We start from the raw sequence: 21,556 nt of genomic DNA, 5'->3' as shown, positions 1-21,556 counted from the left end.
ACACTTCAATCATATATTGATCTTAACCTGTTTTTCCTTCTCTTTTTTACAATCGAATCACATTGATTCCATCATTTGTATGATCATTTTGATCTTTACTCTTTTTAACCTCTACACATTCTTCCATCTTAGAAACATTGCCAAGCTACGAAACATGTTATCTGTTTCTGATGCAGAAAAGCTAGTTCATGCATTCATGACCTCTAGACTGGTCTATTGTAATGCACTTCTAGGTGGTTGTCCTGCTTCTTCAATAAACAAGCTACAGGTCGTCCAAAATACAGCAGCTAGAGTCCTTACCAGGTCAAGAAAATATGATCATATTACCCCAATTTTACAGTCTCTGCACTGGCTACCTATTAAGTTCCGTATCAGTTAAAGTTCAGACTTTAAAACTCAGTTTATCTCAACAATTGTTGAATTTTTCATCCAGGAAGTTCCAGGTATTTCATAGATATCTACATACACCCCCCCCCCCTTCATGAAGAGAGTTACTCTTACCTTACTTTCGTCCATCGCTGGCCAACCATGCGCTGTTCTGATGGCAATTAAACTGATGATTATTTTAAAGGATGGTGATTCTATTCTATACTCACTGTATATTTGATTTGGTTGCTGTGAGAAACCTATACTGCCTTGCTTTTCATTGCAATCAGCTTTAAGTCTAATTAAATTTAATTGCAATGAACAGCAAGGCAGCAGGTTTCTCACAGCAACCGGATCGATTACAGTAAACTAATAATTAATTTCCTTGTGGCTCTAAAGTCCACCAAATACACCCTGAAAAAACACTGTATTACACAATTCCGAGAAATACTTCCGCTTGCTTCACCTAAAAACACTAAGAAACAGCTCAGGTGATGATTTTTTTGTGTTTAGTAGAAGAAAATACTTTATTGTAACAGTTTTATAATGAAGACATGAATCATTTAAATAATTGATTCCTTATACTTTATATTTTACTATGCATGCAGATGTCAGTAGCCATGTTTCCACTGTTGGGCTTAAAGCGGGCGTGCTAGTGCGTGCCAGGGCCAGTCGCGTTCCCACTGTCACTTCCGGGGCTTGATCGGGCCTCGCCGTTTTTTTCGGCCCGACCAAAACCTTGGGTTAAAGCGGGCCAGCTGGGGCTAGAGGAGGGGTTATGAACAAAGGCGGAGCTTCTCCGCGTCTGGAGAGCTCAGCGCTGCAGATCATTACAGAAAGATAACAGCAATAACACCAGCATTAAAAACTTTTTCAAATAAGTTGAGCTCAAAACTCACTTTCAGTCAGCAGCGAGTGTTTGAAATAACGCGATCCGATCCGATTTGGATTATAATCACCATAATAGGCATAAATATTTATAAGCGATGAAAAAGACTATGCATGCTAGGCTTTAACGTTACCACAGTAAACATGGTACATGTCGTATATTCATTTAGTAACCGCTTATCTGTCATAAGTCTCATCTCAAGAGTTTAGCTTTTGTTCGGGAGCTTTTATGAAAACAGAGAAATTATCATTCATTTAAAATGTGATGTATATAGACTACTTTGACTACAAATAAACAGAAACAGACTCGACTGAATAAGCAGGCTATTTTCATAATGCTTCAGCATTAAAAATAAATAAATAAATAAAGTAGAAATACATTTATTTCTATGTCAAATTTTCAAGCCTGATGAATTAATTCATTACGCTCAATGTATCACTTATGGTATAACATTGATGCTTTTGAACTGAAATATTTAAAAAAGCATGCAAACAAAAGACAGCTGTTATCGTGTTCGTTTCGTGATCGCGTATGTTCCAGTGATTTATTTCCTATTTGTTTTCTGATAACTTCTCTTTGTTGGTGAAATGATGGGGTTGCATGAGAGGTGTGTAAAGGGACGCTGTTAGTGACGCGCAGCGGAGCTTCAGGCCTGACTGTGGAAACGCAGCACTATTTTGGCCTCTCTGCTACTGACCCGAGGACTATTAGCCCTGCCCGGCCCGTTTTAAGCCCTGGCTCGCACTGACCCGCCAGTGGAAAAGTGGCTAGTGTGTGTCTGAGGAGCAGGGCTGCAGGTGCAGTGTCAGCGCCCCCTGGCTGTGGAGCTTCAGAAGCCGCACAAACTCCTCCGGCATTTTGTGCATGCGCTTGCTAGGTCTGTTCAGGTTGTAATAGTGGTACGGAACGGGATTGTCCTGCAGGTCGGTGTAAAATGGCCAGAATCCGTACACGTGCACGTCTTCACATAGTTCCAGCGCCGTGCTGATTAACATAAACCCAGTGGAAAGGCGGCGTGGATTCAGGCCCCGCCTCTTCCAGAAACCGTCCAGTGTCTGCAGGTAATAAGGGCTGAAGAACGCCATTGGCTTCTGTGGTCTGATTGCATGAAGGACATTAAGAGCTCTGATTGACAGTTCAGTGCAGAATTTGTAGGCAAAGGCAGGCATAATGAAGAAGGTGTTTCCGTACACACTGACCCGCTCCACCAGAGGATCTGTATTCTCCTCCAGGTTTTTGTATCTACAGACACACACACACACACACACACACACAGTGTTTATAATAAACCCTCCAAATATCTACTGACCTTGCACAAGATAATCATGCACATTAAAAATGTTTAAAGGTGTAATATTTTGTTGCTAACAAAAAACATTATTTGGTGTGATGAAATGTGTTAATGCGGTTTAAGTTTCAAAAAACATTATTTTCCACATCAGAGGACCACCAGGACAAGACCACAGGAAACAGATGATTCTTCTGCACAATCTGACTTTGCTGCAGTCTGGAATTGAACTACTGGTTTCGTCTGGTCAGAGGAGAACTGACCCCAACTGAGCCTGGTTTCTCCCAAGGTTTCTTCTCCAAAGAGTATTGGAGTTTCACAAGAAAACATATTTTAAGACTTTTGAAAAGGTATTTCTGAGTGAAAATTGTTTCATGGGAAATCCTACATGTTTTTTTCAATGTGTCAACAGTCCACAAACAGATAATAAAAGTTTGTACTTTTTCAATGTAACCAATGTGTCACACAAAACCTGCAGAACAGGTCAGGTCATGCCTTCCCATCATAAAAAAGTCAAATAATTGACATATGGAATTTGCATCAAGACTAAAACTATAATCAAGAAAACGAAAACATATTTGAAGGTCACAGGCGGCACCAGATAGACCGGTGCTGAATTCTTCCCCAATGCTCTCAGTTAAAGCAGTGCTTTTGTTTTACAACCTGACATATGAGCCCAATCTTCACCGCAGGGTACAGACCTTACGTGCCAGTGAAACAAGCGCACAACCTTTTTTTAAATTTTGTGTTTGATTTCATATTCTGTATATTTCTGTGCTTCGCTGCTAAAAGAGTAATTAGCTGGTGAATTGATTTACTTATTGAACTTAATCATAAGCATTGTAATGTTTCTAAGATGTCCAAACGAATTTCAGTAGACCAAAGGGTTGGGTATCATTTGAATATTAGCGATTCCAATACTGCTTATCGATTTAGAATCATATCATTCCCAGTTTCAGTTCCAATGTGGTTAAAAAAAGGAAGTCAAACATTTAGATATCAAACATGGCCCGGTTCCCCAAAACTTTCTTATCGCTAAGTAGTTCTTAACCTATTCCTTAACCTCTCTCTTAAATGGCATGATTCCCAACACGTTCGTACGCTAAGTACATCTTCTGTAAGTCACACTTTCGTAAGGTTGATCTGAACCATTCGTAAGCTCTCTCTTAGCGTTTGAGCTAAAGACGCTAGTCGACTCCACTGTGCAGCAGTCTTTAGAAACCAGCGCAGCGCAGTACACATCAAACTATGGTATGACAACAATGTTGTGGCTCAACAATTATTTTATATTATGGACATTTTAAGACTCATGGTGGTGTCCAGTAAGCGACCAACTATGGCAGCGATCCAGCGTGTCCTTGTATTGAATCAAAGACGGCACTGGCCACGGAGCAATTATCATTTATTTTTTTGGCAAAAACTTAAGCCCTTTTGACATTTTGCCTGAAGTGGCTATATAGAAAAAAATTCACCTCCCAAGAAAACTCATTATGGAGCTGCTGGACCTTCTCAGGCCTGAAGTCCCGCTGCTTGCAGCGCTAAGGTTTTTTGCTACAGAGAGCTTCATCGAAGTCGAGGGCTACGGACTAAGCAAGACCTCGGTGTGCAGGTGCGTCCACACTGTCACCAACGCCCTTCTGCGCCATCCGGCTGCCGGACACACGTCAGGAGTCCAGGGGGTGCAGAAGGGCTGTCATGTCATTGCTGGCATCCCCAGAGTCTTGGGCCTGGTGGATGGCACACTTATCCCTATCTCCAATCCATCAGTGATTGATCAGGCGTACATATCGCGAAAGGGATACGCGGCCATAAATGTGCAGGTTATAGTGGACCATAGGGGTGTGACCTGGTAGCAAGGTCCAGCAAAACTTCAAGTTCCTCTGACGAGAAGCTTGGTGCCCTTTTTTTTACGTTGCTTCCCCAGCATATTCTGTATCTAACTCTCTCTCTCTGTTCATTGTAGATAGGTTGCTTTTTATTGAAACAATTGGCAATCAATGGCAATCAATACCGCATTAAACAGAAGTAACTGCAGCCGCTTGCCAATCAATTCTGATTGTAAAGTACCTTACCATTAATATAAAAGTGTATTATATAATTTTTCTAAGTAGTTAAACCCATGTCAAGAAGCGGCACAAGTAGCACAATGAGATAAGGAGGGTGGATGATTAGCGAAGTATACCCGGTTCATCTAACCATCACAATATATCGTGTGAACATATTACTGACCATTTGATAATTTAATTAATAGTCTATATTTTACTGATAAATTAAACTATGTTAACATAAATGTTACTGGAATAATTTGATGAATGTTTAATTTGCATAGAACGTGTTGTCTTTCTTAATGCCGAAATGCAAAATTCGTGTCATCTGTGTAGAGGATAGGAATGCTGTCATGTATATTCACATTCTGTTCCAAACCTGTTTTACTTGCTTGCTTTCCGTTGAACACTAAAGGTGAAAATCAGTTCTTTCCATGTAATGCCATTCAAAAAAGCCTATAATTTTCAAGGGCTTTTATAAGTCCATATGACTCATGTGTAAAAGCTATGATTGTTTTTTGAGCCAATACAAAACTTCTGAACTAAACTTTTCAATTATGAATTTTTTTAAATGATTAAATACTAAAAGTGAAATGAGTAATCATAACCACTTTGTTAAAAGTGTATTTTAACATTCAATATGCCTTAATTGTAACTTCTTAGGTTATATTTTTGTTTACACATGGTTCAAATATGTTTTTTGTTTACAAGATTCAAATGTACAAATATATAGGTGAACTATGTCACTTTAGTACGGATTCAAGTCCTGGAAAGTACTGGAAAGGAAAAATTACACAAGACAAACTAACTTTCTTTGTTTGTGTTCTATTGCACAGATCTATTGAATGTACAGACAGACATTTCTTTCAGCCTGAGGCTTTAGGTGTGAAGGGGCTTTTATGTTTATTTGTGGCGGTGTCCTACCTGTCTGATCGTCCTACCAGGGTTTACTGTAGGGCGGTCAAAATGGCTGAAAAACTAAATTCGAATTTGCAATTAAATATTATCAAAATTCTATTTTTCTATATGTGTGTGTGTGTGTGTGTGTGTGTATGTGTAAAACAATATATCAGTCTGGTGAGTAAACTAAAGAATTTACTATCCAATGGCGATTTTATTGCCAAGGTGTGTGTCGAAGGTTTCCCAATCTCATACATCAAACAAATGAAGGATATATGTCACAACCTGTGTTCATTTGTTCAGGGTAATAAAGTAGGTCTATAATGTTACAATCATTTTAGAAATTACTTGCCATTTTCATGTTGACTGTACTCAAAAAAGAATACATTAAGAAGTGCCAATAACAGTGGAGGGCACAGTGATGCAAATAATGGCCAATGAATGTGTTTTTGCATAAAACTGTAGATAGAATTATTATTCTATCAACAGAAGAAACAACTGAGCAACAGAGAAGGACAGCAGTTTGCCTCGTTTTCTCATTAGACTACTGTGTGATCATCAATGCTAGGAAAGTTTGGTTTAAATTGTGTGTCTTACCCTGGTAAATACTTGCTGAAAGTGCCGCTTGTTTTCTTTTTTTGCATTTGCGATTGCCAAATCATGGGACTGCCCAGTTTTGGTCTGCTAAATAATGAGGTGTGGCCAAAGCCAGTGAAAGTACTTAATTAGCTGTTTTGGAAACCCTTGTCAGAAGAAACAGCTGGCTTAAGAAACCATCTCTAAATCCAGCACTTCTAGAAAACTACAGACTGGTATCCCATTCATTGCAAAGACACTTGAGCGAGCTGTGTTCAACCAGCTTTCTGTGTTCCTTGTACAGAACAACCTCCTGGACAGCAACCAATCTGGCTTCAAAAGTGGCCACTCAACTGAGACTGCTCTGCTCTCGGTTACTGAAGCCCTGCGACTAGCAAGAGCAGCTTCAAAATCCTCGGTACTCATCTTACTGGACCTGTCTGCTGCTTTTGACACTGTTAATCACCAGATTCTCCTGTCCACCCTCAGAAAGATGGGCATCTCTGGAACTGCTCTCCTGTGGGTTAAGTCCTACCTCTCTGACAGATCCTTCAGTGTGTCTTGGAGGGTTGAAGTTTCTAAGTCACAACAACTTGCTACTGGAGTTCCTCAAGGCTCAGTACTTGGACCACTTCTCTTCTCCATCTACATGACGTCATTAGGATCTCTCATTGAGAAGCATGGCTTTTCTTATCACTGCTACGCTGATGACACCCAACTCTACTTCTCATTCCAGCCTGATGACCCGACGGTAGATGCTCGTATTTCAGCCTGTCTGAGTGACATTTCTAGCTGGATGAATGACCATCACCTTCAGCTTAACCTTATGAAGACAGAACTCCTGGTGATTCCAGCTAACCCATTGCTTCATCACAACTTCTCTATACAACTGGGTTCATCAACCATAACTCCTTAGAGGACAGCCAGAAACCTAGGAGTTGTGATGGATCATCAGTTAAGCTTCACAGACCACATTGCTACAACGACCCGGTCCTGCAGGTTTGCCTTATACAATATTAGGAAGATTAGACCCTTCCTGTCAGAGCAAGCAACCCAACTTCTTGTCCAAGCTCTTGTTCTCTCCAGACTGGACTATTGTAATGCTCTCCTGGCTCTTCCTGCATGTACTGTCAAGTCTCTGCAATTGATCCAGAATGCAGCAGAAAAAAGCTCACATTACTCCTCTCCTCATCAAGAGAGCCAGTACTGCCGGCACTTTCTCTTGTTATGGAAATAAAATTACATACATGCTTGACTCACATCATTATACTTAATGTATGTATTTTACATTTACCTATGTTTAATAAAAATGATTTTTTTTAAGGTTGGGGTGGAGTGGGAGCAATATTTTTCACTGCTCTCTTATATTTTTATCCTGTTTTTACTGTAAAAGTTCAATAAACAAATTAAGCAAAATAAAAAAGAATTCTTTAGAAATAGCAATCATTAAAAACAAGAACCCATCTTATCAAGAACTTAAATACCATATCCTATCAAACTGCATCGGAAACATCCTTATTTAAATGTTTTGTATCTGGATACTGACTCTTTCTGAATCTGACTGGGGTTGATGGTTATCAGATCCGTCTTCAGCCCAACATCACTGTCATTAATCATCGCCAAATTAAACCTGAAACAGAGAGAGAAAACTTCATGTTAACAGGAAGGGTGAGTGATTACAGGTGGATGTGTCGAGGGAGGCAAGGCATGCTGGGATGTGTTTACCGTATGACGAAGTCTGCGCTGTCAATCTCACGTCCACAGCTGCTGTTCTTCAGGATCCCACCACTGCCAACTACAGCACACCGACCCAGACGACGACCACTCCAGGGGAAATCCTGCACACACACACACACACACACACACACACACACACACACACACACACACAGAGAGATACACACACACAGTGTTGTTGATAATGCATCACAAAGTAACTTGAGTTACATAATCATATTACTTTTTTCAAGTAACTTTTAAAGTAACGCATTATATATTTCATATATTTTTATATTAAAACAACCAAGCAAGCCCAGACCAGATGAAAAAAGTAACGCAAAATTAACGTGTAACATTGCTTTCCATAAAAAGTAACTAAGTAACACAATTAGTTACTTTTAACGGAGTAACACAATATTGTAATGCATTACTTTTAAAAGTAACTTTCCCCAAAACTTCTCGCACCGCAAACATTCTTACGCAGTTAATTATTACAAATATACAATTCTAAAAATAAACATAACTGCTTCGTAATGTGTGTTTTCAGTATAGACCCTATACCATCTAAGTTCCTAAAAGAGGTGCTTCCAGAAATCATAGGTCCTCTTTTGACTATTATTAATTCCTCATTGTCATTAGGATATGTCCCCAAAACCTTCAAACTTGCTGTTATTAAGCCTCTCATAAAAAAAAAAACACAACTTGACCCCAAAGAACTAATTAATTATAGACCAATCTCGAATCTCCCTTTTCTGTCCAAGATACTAGAAAAGGTGGTATCCTCACAATTATATTCCTTCTTAGACAAACATGGTATATGTGAGGATTTCCAGTCAGGATTTAGACCGTATCATAGTACTGAGACTGCTCTCCTTAGAGTTACAAATGATCTGCTCTTATCATCTGATCGTGGGTGTATCTCTCTATTAGTTTTATTGGATCTTAGTGCTGCGTTTGACACAATTGACCACAGCATTCTTTTGCATAGACTTGAACACTTTGTTGGCATCAGTGGAAGTGCATTAGCATGGTTTAAATCGTACTTATATGACCGCCATCAGTTCGTAGCAGTGAATGAAGATGTATCATATCGATCACAAGTGCAGTATGGAGTACCTCAAGGCTCAGTACTAGGGCCACTACTCTTCATGCTTTATATGTTACCCTTGGGAGATATCATCAGGAAACATGGTGTTAGCTTTCACTGTTATGCTGATGATACTCAGCTCTATATTTCTTCGTGGCCCGGTGAAACACACCTATTTGAAAAACTAATGGAATGCATAGTCGATATAAAAAATTGGATGACGAGTAATTTCTTACTGCTAAATTCAGAAAAAACAGAGGTGTTAATTATAGGACCTAAAAACTCTGCTTGTAATAACCTAGAACACTGTCTAAGACTTGATGGTTGCTCTGTCAATTCTTCGTCATCAGTTAGGAACCTAGGTGTGCTACAACGTTCTACAATGTTAACAAATAAAAATAACGTTAACAACAGGAGGATGGAGGACGCTGTAATCAGAGCTGTGTTTTTGTTGAATCTCGTGGGTTTCACAATAATGACATTGAATGTCGACGTGTATGTAAAGCGAATGAAAGAACGGAAAAGGAGGATTAAGAATCTCCAACGACGTCTTATTTGTGAAATAAGTTGACACAATGTTTACAGTATGTTACACAGCATACTGTGTAACTTATTATACACACCTATACTGAAAACACACATTTTGAAGCAGTTTATTTAAAAAACAACCACGTTTTTAATAAGTACCATTAGGATGTTTGGGGTGTGAGTCCTCGTACATCATACCTACAGATTTTGCATTTCTTTGACCTTTCTCTATAGAGCACGCCTTCGCACGCCACAATCGCTCTATAACATGCATCACTAACACATGCAACGTTTCAGTCATTACTATGAAAACAATAGGAACCCAAAGCCAAATCCTGAACATTTTAGACGATTTTGACATCCCCTGAAAAAGAGTATCATCAGCCTATGTACACTGTAGGGCTTTACTGGTCTGACAGGTTGTGTCAGATTCAGAGGACAAATCTGCTCAAAAAATCAATGTACATAAACACGCAAAAACAGAGATTACAAAGAGTTAATGAGTTAGAAATATGTATTAATAACACACCTCAGGCATCATGCTGTGGAGGGTTTCGTTCATTGTGTATGTATCTGTTGTGCTTGTCTCATATGGGATGGACTGATTGACAGCTGTGTTTCGTTTGGTGAGGAATAACGATCCTGTGGCGTTACAGAAAATCTGAAGACTCAATCTGTCATGTACACACACACATACATTTTACATTTTACCTCTGTTAAAATGACTGATCTCAGTATTCAGAGATTTTAACAAAAAAGTCTTGTCTCATTAAACACAGTATACGTTAAACAATAATGACGTCTTTGGAAAATATTCAAAGTCATTATGAAATTATGTTGCAACCCATGTACCAATCGTAATTGTTACACTAATTACACTCTCGACAATCAAGGTTTTAAAAGTGTGTTTGATGCCGAAGAAGAACTGTTTTCTTAAAATGTCTTTAAAAATCCTTCGGTGAAATGTAAAGATTCCATGGATGTTAAAGGATGTTCATGGAACCACCAATGCCAATAAACAAACCTTTATTTTTAAGAGTGATGAAGGGAATAATGTGCAGGATCAGGATTATGTCAGTAGGATTTCACAAATCTAAATCTGATGTAAAATCAGACATAAAACACTGAATCTGCATCATTTGAGAATATCTGAGTATTTTTGTCTACAATATCAAACTCAATCTTAAAATATCAAGTGAAGATGCATGAGTGGATTTCTTAAGTCAAACATGACAGAGTAGCTCAACTGTTCCATTGAGATAACAATGACTCAGGAATGTGAGGCATCAAGTTCTTCTTGTGCGTCAACTTTCATCACTCAAAACTTCATCAGTTTAGACAAAAGCATCTGCCAAAATCAAAAAAGATGCACAAACCTGTTGACCTCGCGCTCAGTTATGTTGGATTTGTACGGGCAGCTCATGAAATCTGATAGCTCCCGTGTGAAACTCTCCATTTTAATACTGAGAAGAAGAAAAATACATTTAATGATGTTATCTCTGAAACAGAAACATCACTTCTGATCTTGATTCTCACGCACCTTTTGGCCGGTTTGATAATGGAAAACTTGCGTCTGAGTTTTGCGCAGTGCATCTGCCGAAGAGTGTCCGTCATCCCATCTCTGAAAGAAAGAACAACAATTTCAGAGCCACTTTATCATATTTCAATTTATCATATTTCAATTTGATTGAATTTTGAATTAATGGAATTAACTAAATGATCAACATAATCAACTTTGACAATCAACTTTGTTGTCACATTCGATCTACTGCATGCCTTCTGTTTAGAGTTTTTTAATCCAGTCAGAGATCTTTTACTCCTGTTTCACATTTACTCTATCTGCAGTGCATATTAGATATAAGTGATACCACTTTTTTTTATATATGATACCGATACTTTTAAAAGCCAGTATCATCAATACCGATACCAATACCGATAAGATATTTCTAAATACAAACTTTTAAATTATGAAATTTATTCAATTATTAAACATCTAAGAGTGGGTAATGATTAACTTAACTTTATATTTGAAATGCATTTTAACATTCAAAACGCTTTCATTTCAACGTATTAGGTATAATTTTTGTTTACAAATCTACAAATATATTGCTGAACTAAGTCACTTTACCGTAAATCATGTTTCATCTACATAAGGGACTGCCAGTGACATGCTGTTGCATGCATAAAATGCCACTTTTAATTCTGACCGTGTATGATTTAGATCCACATTACAGAATACAACATGATCAGCAGGGGCGGACTGGCTATCTGTGTGATCTGGAGAATCACAGAACGGCCGGTACTCCAAACTTTTTTTTTTTCATTCCATCGTTGTTTATTCAGGTTGAGCTTAGACCAAGAGCAGAGAAAGACACCCACTCCAGCTCAACATCTAGTCAACATCAGTGCTATTGGTATAATTTGGATGGTATAGTATCTTGAGCCACAATTAAAGTCTTGTGACTCTCATGCCAGGAGTTATTGTTGTTGTTGTTGAGTTTACGCGCGCCGTTTGCTTTGGGCCGGGCACAGTCAAAGTCCAGTGCCGTTTTTTATTCCCAGTCCGTCCCTGATGATCAGTATGAGCTATTTAACTAAATGTATTTCCAAAAACTATAGGCTACAATTTCAGTTTATTTATTGTGAATAACTCAAGCATATAATGATTTTCTGTCCTCTGATAAGCATTGTTCTGGTCTGCTTTTTCCAAAAGCTTAAATGCTTTCTTATGATACTTTTGGCAAAGACAGCCCTGTTTGACTGCACTGTCAGAAGTGAGTAAATGCTCTCGGTGATGGATTGGGCTTAATTTGTGTCTGTTCAGATGAGAAGGAAAATAGTTCTATCCTACGCAATTATTCACTAACAAAGGTTAATCATCCAATTCAATGCATATTATACTATTTTATTGTTTTAAATGGCAAAAACACACCTTAGAGAAATACCCTAGAGCAAGAGGTCTCACTGCAGTAAACTGAAGGATTGTAGAAATAAAGCAAAGTTCAAAGACAAAACAAACGGAGGAAAAACTTTACGATGTGCTTCTGAACAATCTCTGACACTCATGTCCTGAACAAATCATACTATTACATCTAAAACTTGTACATCCTGAATAAAATTACAATTACATTTCTATCTAAAAATGACATTTAAACAACTATATTAAAATAAGACTCCATGAAAAGAAACATTAAAGAACTTCATGCATTAAAAAAATACTATAGTAATTTATTCTAAATATCAAAGTGTTTTTTTAACCTTACTTTAGTAAGTTTATTATACTGTATATATTATAATATTTACAAAACTTTTTAATGAACGCAACATCATACTGTAGTATTAACTATAGTGAACCGGTAATAAAAACTGTAGCATACTTTAGTTCTTACTACAGTAAACTATAGTGTATTGTAGTATAATATAAAATATAATCTTGGTACAGTAATTAGTTTTTATTACTATAGTTGATATATTACCACAGCAACTAAAGAATTACCACAACAAATTAATCAAGTACTTTACTATAGTGTGGTTCAAAAACACTACAGTATTTACTCTGAATTACTACAGTATTTTTTTCATGTTGGCTGTTAATAGAAACGTTATTCAACAATTAAGAGAACCATCAGCTCACTTAATAAGACTTAGAAACTACGACATGGGTATGAATCTTAGACTTTATAACAGCAACACTGAGTCTCAATTAAATTCGCAATTATATATAAAAAAATATATATATACATATTAAAATGTTCACCTGGACGAGTGTGTGTTGGGTGTAAAATAAAACATCACACACACACCCTGAAAGACGATCAGGGCCATCAACAGCCTGAAGATCCACTGTAGAAACGCCAACGCCATCAGAGTACCACATGAAAGGGACTGTGTGTGAGAGAGTGTGAGATATGTTCAGGGGTTAAAGATGAAACTCACACACACACACACACTCACCTCACAAAACCTGCTGACTCACTCTGTAAACCAGTTTATTTGTCAAAGACCATAAATTTATCTTAAGTAATATTGTCAGTAAAAATGCTATTTTTCCAGTATGTCACCAGAATGTTCATTGTCTTCTCTGTCTTTTAAATATTACTGTTTATTTCATAATGTTAGCTGAGCTTTGAACATGTGTAACATGCTCCTATGGAGCTTATAATATGACAAAACTAATTTGTATTATGTACATTTGAATTATTGAAATGTGTCATTTAACAAAACTGAATATTACTTTGCATTTAACATAGTTCTGAATTAGATTATTTTTTTAACCTTGCATGTTAAACATTTGATATTTAGCACAACAATATTTTTAGGGCAGAGTTTTGTGTTTTCAAACAGCATTTTATTTATTTATTTTTTGTTCTGAAATCTTATAACTGCAAATATCCAGTTTTTAAAAATGCAGCTTTAAGTTTTTAAGATGTAGAGTATACAGTAAAAGAACAAGAATAAGAATTTTTGTAACGTAATCAAACTGAACTGCAAATAATATTTTGATTTTAAATCGGATGCTACATGCACTTTAACAAGTTTTTTGAACAAATGTGTGTTGGCAGTTTGTACACAACCATCCTATAATGATATAAAAAAAATCTACTAAAATGTTTACCCCTTTCTCAAATCAAGCTGATCTTAGATGCCTGTCCTTGTGACATCACACAGACAGGCCCCTCCCATGATAGTTTGATTGACAGTTGTGTTTCAGCACAGACTGGACTGGCATCTTACCTTAGAGCCATCTAAACATTTAAAGGAAAATGCTACAAAACAGCTTGCTCTGAAAATAGCTGTTTTTGACAGGGTAAAAAAGGTGTTTTTTAGACTACAATTGAGAAATTGTAACCAAACTATGTTATAGACTTTTCATTAAGACCCTAAAGAATCATACCAACTTCTGAAAAATGGGCATCCGATAACCTCTTTAAAATATGCACCCATTCAAGTTTCATTGTTGAAAGCATAAAACAGAAAAAAAGTCTATTGCCATCATAATTAATTATAAATGGCAGACCTACTTTCCATTTTAAACCATCAATAAAAAAAAAAAGTTGAATAGTTTGCATCATTGGATATTGTTGGTTGTTTATGCTGATGAACACTAGTTTCTTAACGAATGCAACTTTCACTGCACAAGCTCTTTACGTTCACTTTTCATTCTTACATTCAGCATTAGGTATTATATCGATCACAAGTGCAGTATGGAGTACCTCAAGGCTCAGTACTAGGGCCGCTACTCTTCACGCTTTATATGTTAGCCTTGGGAGATATCATCAGGAAACATGGTGTTAGCTTTCACTGTTATGCTGATGATACTCAGCTCTATTTCTACGCGGCACGGAGAAACATACCAATTTGAAAAACATAGTCTATATAAATACCTGGATGAGGAGTAATTTCTTACTGAATTAATTATTTTTAATTATCATACCTAAAAACTCTGCAGGTAATAACCTAGAACACTGTCTAAGATTTGATGTTGTGGACGTGAGATTGACGATGATTTGAAATTGTGAAACTCGTGTATTAAATAAATTCAATGCAATGGAGTAGTTTAAGTATTTTTTTATTTTATTGTTATTATTTTGGCTCACATTTAACAAAAACCCCCACCAGGGCCGGTAGCTATGGAAATAATAAGATGATATGTATAGATTAAGTAAATATATAATATTGTATAGTTACCTTTTTCTACTGACATAAAATATCACACATATACAAAAAAAAAAAGAAAAAATAAAGAAAGTCATTTAATTTACTCTTGCCCTGGCAGCCGCTTATTTCATAACACATATCGCAGTGCATCACTGGATGGAGTGCACTTGATAACATCTACAATGGTTGCAGATATAAACAGGGCACTTTATAAGGTTATATGCCCGTGCAGATGTCAGTGTGTCTCTGAGGAGCAGGGCTGCAGGTGTAGTGTCAGCGCCCCCTGGCTGTGGAGCTGCAGAAGCCGCACAAACTCCTCCGGCATTTTGTGCATGTAGGGGTGCGGACGCAACTGGTCGTAATAATGGTACGGAATGGGATTGTCCTGCAGATCAGTGTCGAATGGCCAGAATCCGTACACGTGCACGTCCTCACACAGTTCCATTGCTGTGTTAATTAGCAAAAACCCAGAAGAGAGGCGGACTGACTTCAGGCCACGCCCCTTCCATAAACGGTCCAGTGTCCGCAGGTAAATGGGGCTGAAGAACACCACCGGCTGCTGGGGTCTGATTGGATGCAGGACTTTGAGAGTTCTGATGGACAGTCCAGTGCAGAATGCGTAGGCAAAGGCAGGAATCGCGAGGGATGCATTTCCGTACACACTGACCCGCTCCACCAACGGATCCGGATTCTGCTCCATGTTGTTGAATCTACAGACACAGTTTCTAATAAACACGACTGCACTGAGAAAAAAAGAACTGTATTTATTTATATTTTCTCAAACATGTTAGTATTACAGTGGCATAACCACAGCTAATGTTCCTGCAGAGTATGAAGATAAACAATATTTCAGAAGAAATCAATTGTTTATAGATTGTTCTCTAATTTTGACTGTATGTGTGTGTGTGTGTGTGGACACTGACTCTCTCCGAATCTGAGTGGGGTTGACGGTTATCAGATCCGTCTTCAGCCCAACATCACTGTCATTAATCAACGCCAAATTAAACCTGAAACAGAGAGAGAAAACTTGGACTTGATCATTCTACAAAACAGGTGCCACTCCATCTTTTACAAGTAAAATCTGCATGATATTAAACATATATGGCTTAACATTTATCATGTCAATGTGTTCTTTAGAAAGAGAATCTGAAGCTGGTGTTTATATAAAGATCACATTTTCAATAAATAATCTAATATATAAAATTCTGATAGAGTTTCAAAATATGGTTCTATTTAACTACATCAATTAAAAATAACAATATGTCTAAATATTTTGTTAATTTCAGTTCATTTACTAATATGTTATTCAAATCAAAAGTTGTATCACAATTATTATTAGCTATCATGAATAAAACTGAACAAAACTGCAACAAATGTATTGCTTCTTGTTAGTTAATGCATTAATTAATGTGAAATAATGGGGCCATTAATAATTATAAAGAATGGCAAGTAACGCTGAATTAAACCTGAAAATTGAAAGCACAAAATAGAACTTCCTGGAGACTGTGTGACGATTTTATGGTGCCAATCTGTCGGCGTCTGTATCTCCTTCATCTGTTTTATCAGACAATCTAGCCAGCAGATAGCCAGCCGGGTGAAGACGGCTCATTCATCACCTCAGCAGATAAGAGACGGCCCATGTGTGAAACTAAAACACACTACAGCCACGAACAGTTTCAATTACTCAGACCAGGGTCTCAAAGCTGTTTCATGAAAAACATGGACTCCCATCAGTTAAATTCATCAGTTTTAATAGAAAAAGTTCAAAGTCTCTTTGATCTTCTAAACTGTAGATGTGTTTTCGTGTCCATTGAAATCGCCATTGAGGAGCAAGGCATGCTGGGATGTGTTTACCGTATGACGAAGTCTGCACTGTCAATCTCACGTCCACAGCTGCTGTTCTTCAGGATCCCACCACTGCCAACTACAGCACACCGACCCAGACGACGACCACTCCAGGGGAAGTCCTGCACACACACACACACGTTTGTTTTTGTGTAAAGTGTGTTCATCCCATAGGTGTAATGGTTTTTATACTGTACAAACTGTATATTCTCTCGCCCTTCACCAACCCTACACCTAACCCTAACCCTCACAGGAAACTTTGTGCATTTTTACTTTCTCAAAAAAACTCATTCTGTATGATTTATAAGTGTTTTGAGAAATGGGGACATGGGTTATGTCCTCATAAGTCTCCCTCTCCTTGTAATACCTGTGTCATACCCATGTCATTATACAGAGTTGTGTCCACACACACACACACACACACACACACACACACACACACACACACACACCTCAGGCAGCATGCTGTGGATGGCTGCATTCATTGTGTATGTTTGTGTTGCGCTGGTCTCATATGGGATGGACTGATTGACGGCTGTGTTTCGTTTGGTGTGGAATAACGATCCTGTGGCGTTACAGAGAAACTGCAGACTCAATCTGCCATAGACACACAGAAAGATACAGTTTCTTATGAATTTCCCACAACGCATTCAGCTCTCTAATAATGCCATTAAACATGATAAGATTATTTCTTTTGAACTCTGAGACACTCAGAACCACAATGACGTGCACGAGTGGTGATAAGACCTGAAGTGATTTAGTTAATAATGAAAGTGAAAGTCGTGACATTCGCCAAGTATGGTAACCCATCTTCCTCCAGGAAGTGACATCACTTTGGAGGGAAAGCAGCAGCAAGGTGAAGCAGATTGCTGAACTAAAGCAGAATGAGCCAAACTAAATAAAGAGAAACTCACCAGGCTCACAGAAGAGACACGTCTAATTAAAAACCTGTTAACCAACAACTGAACAACTGAAGGCACCTGTTTAGCTCCTGCTCGGTCATGTTGGGTTTGTACGGGCAGTTTAAGAAATCACCGAGTTCCTGAGTGAAAGTCTTCATGTTCAGACTAGAGTGTGGGGGAAAAAGAAAAAAAAGAGATTCTGTCACCATTTATTCTTCCTCAAACAGGTTTGTAAAGGCATGATGTTCATGAGTAAATTACCTTATGCAAATTAACCATGGTTTTATTATAGTAAAATAATACAATAGTAACCATGGTTTTATTATACACTGAACAAAATTATAAACACTTTTGTTTTCCCCCCATTTTTAATGAGCTGGACTCAAAGCTCTAAGACTTTTTCTATGTACACAAAAGGCATATTTCTCTAAAATATTGTTCACAAATCTGTCTAAATCTGTGTTCGTGAGCACTTCTACTTTTCCGAGATAATCCATCCACCTCACAGGTGTGACATATCAAGATGCTGATAAGACAGCATGATTATTGCACAGGTGTGTCTTTGCTGAACACAATAAAAGGACACTCTAATTGTCTTAGATCTAAAAGTCTTAGATCTTTTGAGTCCAGCTCATGAAAAATGGGGGCAAAAACAAAAGTGTTGCATTGATCATTTTGTTCAGTGTAGTTAAATAGTACAATAGTAACCATGTTTTTTTAGTGGAACGATAACCACTTTGTATAACCACTATTTAACTACAGGTACCATTGTTAAATGAAAGTTAGTGTTAGGGTTTTTTTGGTTTTATTTGTTATAAAACAATGGTTAACTTTGGTTAAAGTAAATTCAGAGTACTTGTCACACAGCTCACAACAATTAAGACTCTCCACAAAACAGTCATAATGATATCATAACAATACTTCATATGACAAGTTACTGTAACGGTCTCAAATAGATTCATTAACTGGACTACCGCAGGGCTGAACTTGAAACGTCAAGATTTCCAGTAGAGAAGTCCAATAATGCGGAATAATAAAGAAGTCTAGATGTTCACATGTGCATGACGTCAAACATGGTGATAGACACAATTCATGATACTAAACAAATATGATTAAACCTCTTTAGCAAATATTTGCTGAGACGTGTGCATTAAGTACTATAAGCTCTCAGTTCAAATCAAGAAAACACTTAACGGAAGGTAAACTTTAACATCTGGAGAAAAGAGATATAGATAAAACAGTTCAGACTTATTTCATTATTTACAGTAGCGGTGAATAAACCGTAAGTCTTGCACATTCACAGAAAAGAACTTCCACATTGCAAAAATAAACATTATTCAGAAATCAGGAGCAATGACAACGCTGCTTCATAAAATGTTATGTTTTTATTTTATTTTATAAACTACCTGCAAAGGATTTTAAACTGTTTTTTTTTTGTTCGTTTTTTACCGTAAAAAAAAAAACGTTTTATCTGTGTACTATTTTGTTTCTATCTGTGCACTTATTCATCTACACTGTAAGATGTTTTTTTAAATGTAAAAAAATTCCTTCAAATTAGTACAGTATTGTGCCCTTTTGTATTTTTTTTTTTTGTGTGTGCACAGTTTTTTTCATATTTGCGCTCAACTAGCTGCCATTTTTTCATCGTTCTGCCTGTTTTTATTTACTGCAGCTTTAGTTTTCACTTGATCACAAGGTCGGCGTTAAGGGGCATCAGCTTCTTCAGGAAGTCTGTGGAGGGCCTGATGTGTTTCGACTTCATGGAGTGATCAATGACCTCCTTCACCATCATGTTATGGCAGATTCAGATCAGAAACAGCACCTTAACTGAGGAGAAAAAAAACAACAAGATAGTCTAAAACCTGATTCCCAGATTGAAAATAGATGAGAAATGGAGTGTGTGTGTGTGTGTATGTCATCTCTTACTCGCTCGTTTATCCAGGGCCTTGTCACTGACTTCTGCAGCTGGCATTAAGTACATGCTGGTGTCAGAACAGCATCTACTGTAATAATTGATGTTCAAGCCTCTGTAAAATCTGGACCCTGTATAGACTGTTCTTCCTATGTCTTCAACATAAGACGTTCCCAAGAAGTAGTTCAGGTTCTTTGTGGGCGCCGCATTGTTCAGGGTGTTAGTGATTCATATATCCCTCAACACATCTCAGTCTGTTAATGTCTCTCTGCACAAGAACACAACAGCCTAGGGGCTAGTCTTTCACTAAAGAGGGTGTGTACCATGCAGAATACATGACAGTTCTGTTGTGTGGCAGATTTACTCTTCTCCAATGAAGACCTTAGGCCAGACATTAGTGACATGTCTTTCTTTGAGCAGTGCTCAATATTTTACGCAATCCTCTTGGTGGAGCACAGTTTGAGGACTTTGTTGCTGAGACCCCAACATTTTTCAGTCTGTCGTTCTGTAAGAAGGTATTTATTTTTTGTTATGTTCCACACTGTAGCATATTCTACTCTCTGGGTCACGAAGAAGCCAAACTTTTTTTTAAATCTTCATCGCTTTGGTAGTTTCTGAAAATAGAAGAAAAACAGTGTGGCATTAGAAACATATTTAACCAGAGTAAACATGAGAAATTAGACAAAACTGTAAGAAGAAGTTTTTCAAAAAAAGCAAAATCCAAAGATATTCAGAAAGAAACTTCAAATAACATTAGACCTCATCTGACTGCTACAAAACCAAATCAAAAACCAATTAGACCTTTAAAAAACATTAAAAGTCATCTGATAGTTGTTTAGCAGATAGCTAGCTAGCCAGCTAGATAGATACATTACAAGAAAAAAACTACACTATGATCTGTTTGACCAGTCTGAAGAACTGTGTCATGTTTGGTGGATAAACTCTAAACAAGTCATTATGGGCAAAAGTTTTCACCCCCTAAATGGAACTCGAGCAGCATTTGGAAGAGGGCTACAGTAATTCCATAAGTCAGATCAATTAGAAAAGACACAGCAACAAAATTCAGGTCAGCCTGAAGGTCCCTGCCAAATTTGGTGGTTGTAGCTTGAGAGCCCAAGGAGGTGTTACTCTTGGAAAATGAGGGTGTCAGAAGAAGTGGACAAATAATAGGAAAACAGTATTACGTCTTTCTCTAGCCAACATAATAATACACTACTAGAAACATCTCTAACAACACAAATAAACATGATTAAGACATATAAATGTATGTCTTCACCTGTCGGGCTGTTCTCCTGAACACCGCTGTCTTCCACTGAAGGCTTCTTCAGCTCTGAGACGCTGACGTTCCTGTTCATCTCCAGCTGCAAGTCTTTCACTTCACAGACTGAGATGTTCTGATTCTCATCAGTCTCCAGCTCCATGTGCATCTCTCCTGGACTGCAGTGACCGACTGAGACGTGATCGTCCGTCTCAAACTCCAGCTGCACATCTATCTCTTGAGATGCGCTGCAGCCGAGAAGGTCATAGATGGCATTGGTGATCTCAAACTCCAGCTGCACATCTTTATCATCTGATGCCCAGTAACTTTCCCTGCAGTAGAAGGCACCGTTGAGGTAAACCTCCAGAAGCACCTCTCTGACCTCTGTGGACATTGTGTGGTGTTCGGAGACTGACAGATCAATAATCTGTATCTGACAATGTGAGTTTAAACTGTATCTGATGCACTCTGTCTGTACAGATTTAATATGTGTTTGTACAAGAGTTGCTACAGTCTGTATTCGCAGCGTTTCATTCAGTATCAATCAGCTATTCTGCCTTTCTGTGATGTCATCACTCAGTGA

The 21,556-nt window shown here is 37.7% G+C and overlaps 2 protein-coding genes across 2 annotated transcripts; both read right to left on the bottom strand.

Annotated features, from left to right (window-relative positions):
• Positions 1-1,993: 1,993 nt before the first annotated feature.
• LOC113065767 (alpha-2,8-sialyltransferase 8E-like) lies at positions 1,994-13,272 on the bottom strand. Its single transcript, XM_026237277.1, has 7 exons — positions 13,156-13,272; positions 10,939-11,019; positions 10,775-10,861; positions 9,928-10,072; positions 7,790-7,902; positions 7,611-7,694; positions 1,994-2,497 (listed from the first exon to the last, which is right to left on the bottom strand). The coding sequence occupies exons 1-7, from the start codon at positions 13,260-13,262 to the stop codon at positions 2,023-2,025; spliced, it is 1,092 nt and encodes a 363-aa protein (XP_026093062.1). The 5' UTR covers positions 13,263-13,272; the 3' UTR covers positions 1,994-2,022.
• A 1,900-nt stretch (positions 13,273-15,172) lies between these two features.
• LOC113065373 (alpha-2,8-sialyltransferase 8E-like) lies at positions 15,173-19,601 on the bottom strand. The gene is made up of 6 exons (XM_026236592.1): positions 19,471-19,601; positions 17,882-17,968; positions 17,354-17,498; positions 16,911-17,023; positions 15,980-16,063; positions 15,173-15,766 (listed from the first exon to the last, which is right to left on the bottom strand). Exons 2-6 carry the CDS (start codon positions 17,959-17,961, stop codon positions 15,292-15,294), a joined length of 897 nt encoding a protein of 298 aa, XP_026092377.1. The 5' UTR covers positions 17,962-17,968; positions 19,471-19,601; the 3' UTR covers positions 15,173-15,291.
• Positions 19,602-21,556: the final 1,955 nt, after the last annotated feature.

The sequence above is a fragment of the Carassius auratus genome, chromosome 48, assembly GCF_003368295.1.
Source record: "Carassius auratus strain Wakin chromosome 48, ASM336829v1, whole genome shotgun sequence".
Taxonomy (NCBI): Eukaryota; Metazoa; Chordata; class Actinopteri; order Cypriniformes; family Cyprinidae; genus Carassius; species Carassius auratus.
The sequence above is the reverse complement of the archived record's forward strand: the minus strand, read 5'-3'. Positions and strand labels throughout refer to the sequence as shown.

What these genes read in the sequence shown, in the direction of transcription:
- LOC113065767 (XM_026237277.1), bottom strand. Translation starts at nt 13,262, where the DNA reads ATGGCGTTGGCGTTTCTACAGTGGATCTTCAGGCTGTTGATGGCCCTG. An exon ending in TCCACAGCATGATGCCTGAG is followed by an intron (nt 7,903 to 9,927) that starts GTGTGTTATTAA and finishes GTGTGTGTGCAG; the next exon opens with GATTTCCCCTGGAGTGGTCG. An exon ending in CCCAGTCAGATTCAGAAAGA is followed by an intron (nt 2,498 to 7,610) that starts GTCAGTATCCAG and finishes GTGTGTCTGTAG; the next exon opens with ATACAAAAACCTGGAGGAGA.
- LOC113065373 (XM_026236592.1), bottom strand. Translation starts at nt 17,961, where the DNA reads ATGAAGACTTTCACTCAGGAACTCGGTGATTTCTTAAACTGCCCGTAC. An exon ending in ACCGAGCAGGAGCTAAACAG is followed by an intron (nt 17,499 to 17,881) that starts GTGCCTTCAGTT and finishes TGTCTATGGCAG; the next exon opens with ATTGAGTCTGCAGTTTCTCT. An exon ending in AGTGCAGACTTCGTCATACG is followed by an intron (nt 16,064 to 16,910) that starts GTAAACACATCC and finishes TCTCTGTTTCAG; the next exon opens with GTTTAATTTGGCGTTGATTA.